Genomic DNA, 9,250 nt, shown 5'->3' with positions numbered 1-9,250 from the left:
TGTGCAGGCTGGGTTATTTTTATGAGGGTACCCTGAAACTCCCCGGGAACTTTCTGTGCCAGGACCCAGTGACCGGCGGTTGGGAGGCAGCCCCAGGAACCACCGCTATATAGCAGGGCACTTGGGCAGTCATTGGAAACCTCGCTCATTCATTAGAATCACGTAAGAACTCAAAAGGAAACGTGTCTCTGGGAGTGAGGGCGTTTGCGTAAATCTATAGGTTTTACAACATCGATGACAGTTGCTTTGTCTTCTGTAGTCGCCAAGGTGGTTGACAGTTTAAGCTTGCGGATATTGCAAAGGGTTATTAGATTCATAAGTCACACCAAGTGGTGGGCGATCCACTGAGCAAAGCCGAACTTCTCACATGATGACTTCAAACAAGACACATTACCTTCCAGCATCTGTTGGGGAGACGGGATTTTAAGACACTTGAGTCTCCAGGACAGCAAAGGCACGATGGTGAGTAGCAATAAACCCTGCATTATAATTGAAAAATCTTGACATGTTGCTTAACAACGGGCATATCACAGCTCTTCCTAGCACTTCACACGCCAAAGAACAGCAGCTACTCAGGCCAGGAGAATCGGGTTTTTACACAGTGCAACTTTAATTGGAATCATTTGAGATTTAACACAGCAATGTGGAACTGCGTGGAACAAACTTGGAGTTGGGTGTGTGTGTGTGTGTGTGTGTGTTATATTGGCTGTTCAAGGCTGATGCTTCTCTCCCAGCCTTCTTGCATTCCATTCTCTGCCTCTATGTGTGTGGTGTATGAGCATATTCTATGATTTATATGTGGGCATGTAATTGACATTCGCAAGGAGGTTAACTTCCATCTAAAAACAATCATGCTATTAGAGATTGGGGTTAGGGGGTGGAGTAGGGGTAAGGATGGGATAGAGACTGGGAGTTTGGGTGCAGATGGGGGTGGGGTTGGTGGGAGAGAAATAAGTCAGAAGGGCATATCACCGGTAATGAAATGGGTAAGCCTCTCATAGAAGAAAGGGGTCTCATCAACATGTGATCAACTATTAACAGGATGGCTTTGGCAAAGCCGTCTGCACGTGACAAAACGTAAGGAAGTGCAAGAAACCGTCTAGAGCAATATCAAATATCACTTAATTAGAGATTTTTTATCCTTTTCCTCCCGCTGCGCCGGGTGTGTAATCCGGGAAATACGAGCCCATTCAGCACCTTGGACAGAGCCAACGGATTTGTCCTAGGTGGTGGTACCCCAGGTAGCCGTCTCGGCCCCGCAGAAAGCCGGCCCTGTGTCGCCCTTAAGAAGCGTCTTTTCGGAGGTTCGGCTCACACTGAGATCGGGGCTGGAGAGAGAGTCAGATTTTGGAGCGGAGCGTTTGGAAAGCGAGCCCCAGTTTGGTCCCCTCGTTGAGCTCGCTGAAGTTGGCTTCCTAGCGGTGTAGGCTGGAATAGACTCTTGGCAAGCTCAGGGTTGGTATACTGGGTTAACTTTGGGAAATGCAAGTGTTTATCTCCAGGATCTAGCCACCGGGGTGGTGTAAGCCGCAAAGAAGGTAAGCACCGGGGCGGGGACCCCCTGCAACCCCAAATTTTGAGCTATTTTGATACTCGATCTTCCCGAGAGGACGCGCGGTGGAGGGGAGGAAGTAGAAGGAGAGTGTGAGAGGGGGGTTGTTTCCTGGTATTTGCCCAGTTTGAATTGCCCTAGGTGAGAGCCTTGGGGTAAAGCGAGAAGGGGGGTGGGGAAGCTCAGTTTTTCTGCGGATATATTGAGTTTAGTTAACTTGGACCTGCAAATGTCTGATTCAAATGTAAGATTTCTCTCTCTTTTTCTCCCCTTCATCTGCTTCTTTTCCGTTTTCTTTGCCAGGGTGTGTGTGTGTGTGTGTGTGTGTGTGTGTGTGTACAGTAGGTTCATTAATTATGAAGCTTTTACACAACATTCGATTTCCTAAATTTTGACTTTGTACCATTTAGAATTAGGCGGTGGAGGTGGTGTGCGGTGAGGAAAGAGGAGGTGGAGGTTGGGGAGAGGGTAGGAGGTAACGCCAAATCTCCAACACAAAATGAATCAAGGTAATTTCAGCTCTTCTAGGCAAAGGATTCATTCTCTCTGTATCCCTCCCTCCCTCTCTCTCCCCCTCCCTCCTTCCCGCCCCCACCTCCTTCCACCCCGCCCCCTCCTCCTGCCTCCGTCCCTTCCTTATTCTCTCTTCCCCTCCGTCGCCCTCGCGCCTGGCTGGATGTTTCTTTCTGGTTGTTTTCTTTCTTTCTTTCTTTTTTTTCTCTCCCCTTCTTTCCTCCCTCCCTACGAGTTTCGGGTGCTGGCTTAGAGGGCTCCCGCTTTCTCAGGGGAAGGGGAGCCGCCGAGACCGAGCTCCGCTCCCCCGCCAGGCTGGATGCCTCTCTGAGCCCAGGTCCGAGTCAGTCGGGGTAACTAAGGAAAAGGGGGCCTCTACTTGGGAGGAGAAGGTCCTTTACGGGCCGAAGAGCCAGGGAGCGGGCCGGGGGAGGGGGCCTGGGAGGCTCCAGGAGGTGGAGGAGAACACTCGTAGCTCCGCGCGGCGGCTGGACCGAGCCACCAATCAGCTGGGCGCACAGACCGCCCAGCCACCGCGAGGTTGCACCCGGAGGCGCGTGTGGAGGGCGGCCGGCTCACCGCCGGGCCGCAGCCGCAGCCGCCCGGGTGGACCGGGGGGCGGGGGTGATCGAAGCTGCTCAGAGCCTCCCAGCCTTCCGTTCCACCTCCCCGCCTCCGCCCCGGGGGGACAGCGAGCGCGCGGCAGCGTTGTCCTGCCTCTCCACTGGGAGTCCAGGGACTTGCGCACCCCTGCGTGGGGGCCACCGTCCACTCCATGCTCCTACAACCCTCAACCCACCCCTTCCCGGGCCCTTTGTTCCGGCCTCCCGGCCAAGCCCCGTGGTAGTCTTCGCCCCAGGGCTTGAGCGTTCTGGACTCCTCCTTCCTGGATCAGCCCTTCTTAATTAAGAGGCAAGGCTTGGATGGGGGTACGGGGGAGCGTAGGGGGAAAACCTATTTCCGAAACTCACTTGACTGTTCTAGCGAACGAAAAAAGAAAGAATTCCAACTCTGCTCAGGTGAAAAGGATGGATTCATAGGCAATGCGAGGATATTGTGGAGATTTAGAAGGAAAAAAAATAAAAACCAGGCACTAGGATCAGATGACCGTGATAGGCTGCTCGGCACACAAAGGGAGCGTTGGGCAGGGTTTACGGAGCAAGGCTGCAGCGAATGGGGCACAGATTGTTCCGAGATCCAGTCATTTTCTCAGTCAGATCTACGCGCAAGGAGGGGAGGGGAGGGGAGGGCCTGGGAGGGAAGCGAGACGGGAGGGGCTGGGCTTGGGGGCGGGGGGATTTCTGATCAGTCTGATGCAATTCCAAGCGTGCTGCAAAGGAACTCCAAGGAGTCCGCATCACCATCGCCACCCACCCTTCCCAGATGGTGCTGTTTTAAATACGGATCTGCAGGGCTGAAAGCAGAACTGGGAGATTTATTGCAAAATCCCGAGAAGGGGGCGGGGGGTAACGGGGAATGGAGGGGCAGAATTTAAAGGTGCAACGCCTCCTTTTGCCCAAATCAAGCGGCAGCCGGTCGGCTTTTTTTTTTTTTTTTTTTTCCCTGTCTGCCTGTCTCTGGATTCACCAAGGAAGAGGTGTAAATATTGTGACATTTTGAGGCGGTTTGATGGATGAGAAAAAAATCATCTGTCACTCTAAATCGCAGAGTTCCCTCTCTCCTCGAGATGCCTTGCTAGCGAATACCCGCTGCTACCTAATACAGCTCCTAGGGCTTTAAATGAATGCACCGTTAAGGGAGTATTATGCTTTTAGTCGACATGCCAATTTATCTTGACAGTCGAATGGAGAAAATTGTAGATTTCGAGGCTTCGGGAGACAAGGAGGGAAAATGCTTAACTAATTCTTGTAACCTCGAGATCTTTAACAAACCTCAAAAGTGTCACGTCATCCTCTGTCACACGCGCACCTATAAACATCCTTGACTTGTAGATGAAATGGTTTCGCCTGAAGTGTCGTGAGAATGAGTATCACTTTAAGAATAGTGCACCTGATATTCACTGTTTATGTGTATTTACATAGAGCCCTTCAGCGCGAAGGCGAGAAATTTCAACTGTCCTGTTTGAAACCTGACAGAAGATTAGAAGGTGTTAAAGAGGAGAAGGGAAGAAAGAGGAGAGGGATATTTTTAACCTTAAAAAAATGAACAGTAACCTAGCCTACTTTTGTACCCCCTGGTCTTGTATATTAATATTTCTGTGTGTGAGATTTTTAGCTTGGTCTAGCTCCCCCAATGGACTATATCAGTACTGATTCAGATGAAAATATATTCATTTTGCCAATAGCTTTTTCAGTGTCACTGATAGTAAGACCTACAACACAGCAATTTTTGGAGGATAGAAGAGAATGTTTGAAAGAGCCTTGCAAACTGGGAAGGAGACACTCCGTAAGAGGGAGGTATCACTATGTCATTCTCTGCATACAGCATTTTCATTTGAACCAGAATGCTAGTTATTTTTAAGTATCGTCTACTTTATACGGTAAGGCAGTAAATGGGATTTTAAAAGCAAGCTTCTTGTTGGTTCACAAAATATTATTTGTAAAATTGCCAATCAATGTAAATTGGAAAGAATACCTTTAAAATATCTAAAATCAAAATACATATGATTCTTCGTTCACTTACCAGACTCTTTCCCTATCGAATCTGTAATCTATATTCTTAATAAGAGGAGAAGCTAGTGATTTTAGTTTCTTTCCTTTTCCTGGCCTGTCCTCTAGGGGAAGCTTAGTAAGAAACAACATTCCATTATCAGGCAATGTGAGAGGCAAGGCCTGGATGACCACAAAATAGATACTCAGCCACAAAAACCAACAAAGAGAAACGAGGGGGGAAAAAAATCAGCATTAAGGCATGATTTACAAAGGATTTTATTTCTAATTCTGTGATTTGGGGATGAGGCTCCAATTGCTCAAATAACATTCGTTTGATCAAACTGCTTACAAAATGTCAGTTAAAATGATGTCTAACTGAACATACATATACTCCTATCTAAGGCCGGTAAAGCTAATCCTTGCCTTTAATTAAGAAAAACTAATCTAACCATTTAAATGACTCTAGTGAATATGAACTGATAGAATCTGATTTTAAGATTCTGCTTAAAACTAAATTTGTTCTGAAAAGCACTGACTTGCCAGAAAAATATCTATTTTTGTAGCTTTCTTTTCACTCTATGGATAATTTAATGAGTTGCCTATTTTAATTTTACAACTGCTAGCTCAGAAGTATCTCAAATTATCTTTCTTTGGCTGGTGTCTTTCTCTGCTGATCTGCTCCTGCTGTGTGTGTGTGTGTGTGTGTGTGTGTGTGTGTATAGGCATGTTTGTCTCTGTGTGTTTCTAGTGCATTTAACAAGCGGTGAATCTCTAATTTACATGCCATAATCCATGTAAAGAACAGTGTGTGGCATTTAATAAATAAAATAAACATTAACATTTAGTGAGAGCTTACCATTATTGAATCCTATGGATATGGGGAGGGAGGGTGTTGCCTTTAAGTGGAGAAAGATTAAATTCTTAAACAATAAAACGAAAAATTTCTCTCCTCTTTGGCCAATGAGTGACCATAATTTCAAAAATATTATAATCTTTTACTTTGGAAGTTAAAGCTACTGCTTTAACCAGTGCGTCTTGAGAAAGACACATATGGTCCCTAAAGACTAATACGCCGAAACACCAGGGTGCAAAGATCAAAATGTCAAATTTTTATCCCCGCCTCCATTGTCATTTGGCAATCTTTGGAGCATTCATTCTGAGTTTTTCTAAAGTTCAGATGGGCTTTCCCCCTTTTACCTAACATTCTAAAGGAGTCCTATGAAGAATTCTGTATAATGCAGACTTTATTTGTATTTCCTAGTAATAATACTTTATATACACATAGTGCTTTGAAAGTTCTTCACAGATTTCCTTATCTGATCTCCTCAGCCAGGAGGGTAGGGTAGGAATTATCAATCACCTTTCAGATGAGGAAACTCAGGTTCAGAGTTTCCCAAGACCACATTGCCAGTAAGAGGTGAAGACTGACTCAGAATCTTTCTTCAAATTTCAAGGACAATATTTTCAGCTCTCTAGATCATGCTGCCTCAAACCCTACTCAGGCATCTGAGGGGACTGTAGGCATTATTTCCTCCTATTTTGATCTCTTTAAATTAAAAGAAAAAAAATAGTTCCCACAAGTCTGTAGTCCTAATGAAAAGTTTTTACCAGTATATGACCTTCTCCTCCTAAGCCATTCTTTCACTCTCCCATAATCGGAGGCTCAAAGAAGGCAGGAATCTTCCTAGGGTTGACATACCATCTAAGGGATAGTCACTAATTCCCCCCAAAAAACAACACAGAATAGGAAGAGCCAAAGGCAAGAAGAATTTTTACTTGCGAGCTGTAGAATCTGGGGCCTGGGAAATTTCTCAGGGGTCACTTAGCCCAGCCCCTATCTGATGCATGAATTCATGTTGGTTTGTTTTCTTCTAACCCTCTGGAATTTCATCCCAGTCTCCCCCCCCCCCAATATCTTTATTGAAGCATAATTGCTTTACACTGCTGTGTTAGTCTCTGCTGTACAGCAAAGTGCATCAGCTATATTCATCCCAGTCTTACATGCCTGGGATCTTGTTATCTCGGTAGATATTCTGATACTTATGGGGATCATGAGCTTGACAGGCCATTTTCCATTTGCCCAAGAGGCATACTTTCTATAGAGACTCTAATATTCATAATTTTATTCTGTAAGCATTAATTGACAATCTACTATGTGCCAGGAGCTGTGCTGAAGTCTGGAGATTCAGCAACGTGTAAGACTAGAAGGTACTTATCTTGGTGGAACTCACAGCTTAGAGACCTGACTTGTCCTTGAATTTGTGCTGTTCCCTAGAAGAAGACAGACTTCTGGATTCTTAACCTTTTTCAAGAGAACTCAGTGAAACAGATTAAATGTCTGAGTTCAAGCTTTGCCGCCAACTCATTGTCAGTAGCTGGAAAAATCAATTAGTCCCCTTTGATCCATATTTCCTCCCACATAAAACAAAGAGGATAGCCTTAGGATCAACTCTAAATTCCATTTTAGCTCCAAGTTTGAGTGATATGGTAGATAACTTATTTCTTGGGCTTAAGTCACCCTAACCTTTGGTGATTTACAATTTGGGGTGCCAGCAGTTTTTAACTTGTTTGTTAAGAAGCACATTATGAAAAATCAAAGAAACTTACCTGAACCCAGCACAGAAAGGATCCAGATATTGAACCAATCATTTTCTGAGAAAAGATGACTTGGAAAGTTTTAATTTGAACAATGATCTCGAACTTCTACAGATTACTTTTTAAAGGGATGGGATGATGAGAGACTCACTATCAAATTAAATGCTTATTTTCTTTGTACAAGCAGAAGTTCTCATTTTTCAGGTCATTTCTTTTTAAAATCAAAGATATTACACCCTGAAATTGTCTGGGCCTCATGAATAATGCATGATATACACATGATAATAGATAATCAGATGGACCAACCAGGAGAAACATGAAAGGGAGCTGGTAGCCCAAGGATTGCAGAAGGTGTGTGGGCATTTTGACATCCAGGAAATGCTATAGATTCGTCCTTAGCTAACTCAGCCTAGCGGAGATAATTAAGAAAAATGTGGGTGCAGAAAGGCTACACTCCTTGGGATTGGCTAGATTGCTGCAGTAGTTCAAAAACAATTGGCACAGCTGCCCACACTGGACATGATTGCCCTTTGAGGAGTCAGCTATTGACTTTTATAAAGATGCCGTATTTAAAATAACTTCGGATGCACTCGGGATGACATACAGCATTCTTGAATTCTATTTTAGACAAATGGCAAAATATATTTCAAAGTATTAATTTAAAAATAAAAAACTTTAAAGTCGAGTTTCTAAAAATCAGCAGTTTAGCAGTGTGTGACCTCCAAATTTAACAGTTCAGTCTGAAGCTAGGAGAAACCTCTGGCCTGTGTGAGGCATTTTGACCATTTATGAACATTTTCTGGATCACCCCAGGAGGTAGCAAGTACTTTGCCAATGTTTTCAACCTCTGAGTGAACGTTAAATGCACTCAAAAACCTTCTCACACTGGGAAAGGGAAACCCAATCAATTGCCCGAAACAGCAGAAGAAAATGCTCTGAGATCTTTGTGCCCAGAGTGCATGCTATGAAGTAATGGAATCCAGGATTCCTTCAGAATATGCTAAATCCCATACCCATCAGCACCAGGAGGAGTTGGAACTGATTTGTCCTACCTCCATCTTCAAGGAAAATAGCAACGACCTACTATCCCTAGGTAATAAGGTGACTGTGGGGAAAAAATAGCTAAGTTGGGTGATTGTAAAAAGGCTCCATAAATATCTAAAGCCTTTGGGATCGGACATTACAGGGCAAGTGAATAGAAAAAAGAGAGGGAACGTGAAAAAAATGGAGCAGAGAAATGAAAAGGGAAACCAAAATAGGGTTAGTATCATATGGGGGCTCTTGAATAGACGTGTCCACTCCGAGAGTATTCTTCAAGGCCATTTGTCTACTGAGCCTGATCTCTACCATCCATGCTCATTATTGTTCTGGTTACGTTGGTAGGAAACAATGATTTCTTCTGCTTTTACCTTCCTCCTCCAGTAAGGGCTTCTGTCTCCCCCAGCAACTGCCACAACCAATGTTTAAGAATGGCCTTGTTATTGCCTCTCGTTGGCATATGTTGGATTAACATGGGCTTGGTAACCACTTCTGTGCTGTGGACTCCACTCTTTTGGCAGTCTGGTCAAGCCTATAAACCCTTCTCAGAATAATGTTTCTAAATGAATAAGTCTTAAAAGCATATGATTACAAAGGAAGCCAATTACCTTGAAATATAGTTTTAAAAATATTTAAAAAGTAGATTGTGTGATACAGTAATATATGTGCTTTCTTAAGGCACTAAATAAGATCTAGCAGCAAGGTGAATACTATAATTTTGCAGTAGTGATAAGCATCAATGTATTTCAAGATATCTGTAACAACTGACATGTGATATGAAGGTGACTGTGATTTCTATCAGTGACAAAGTCTGCAAATACTACTGTGTAGCATTTCCCAAACATATTTGACCATAGAACGCTTGGAGAAGGGGGGCACTGATTAACATGGCATAGATTCAGAATTGTTAGTTTAGTCTCTCTCTGCCTTTCAGTGTGAG

General features: G+C 44.2%; 1 protein-coding gene across 3 annotated transcripts in view; it reads left to right on the top strand.

Annotated features, from left to right (window-relative positions):
• The first annotated feature begins 348 nt into the window (after positions 1 to 348).
• The window catches only part of BDNF (brain derived neurotrophic factor), a 55,675-nt gene continuing 46,773 nt past the window's right edge, over positions 349 to 9,250 (top strand). The window contains exon 1 of one of the 3 annotated variants that reach the window (XM_060017357.1): positions 349 to 462. In XM_060017357.1, coding sequence (XP_059873340.1) covers positions 460 to 462 — 3 coding nt within the window. In that variant the 5' untranslated portion in view covers positions 349 to 459. Of the gene's footprint in view, positions 463 to 1,002; positions 1,078 to 1,475; positions 1,539 to 9,250 lie in introns of those variants that run through there. The other 2 variants (XM_060017360.1, XM_060017361.1) reach the window with 2 other exon arrangements.

Source organism: Delphinus delphis, chromosome 8 (genome assembly GCF_949987515.2).
Source record: "Delphinus delphis chromosome 8, mDelDel1.2, whole genome shotgun sequence".
NCBI lineage: Eukaryota > Metazoa > Chordata > Mammalia > Artiodactyla > Delphinidae > Delphinus > Delphinus delphis.
Note: the sequence above shows the minus strand (reverse complement) of the source record. Positions and strands in the feature narration are given on the sequence as shown.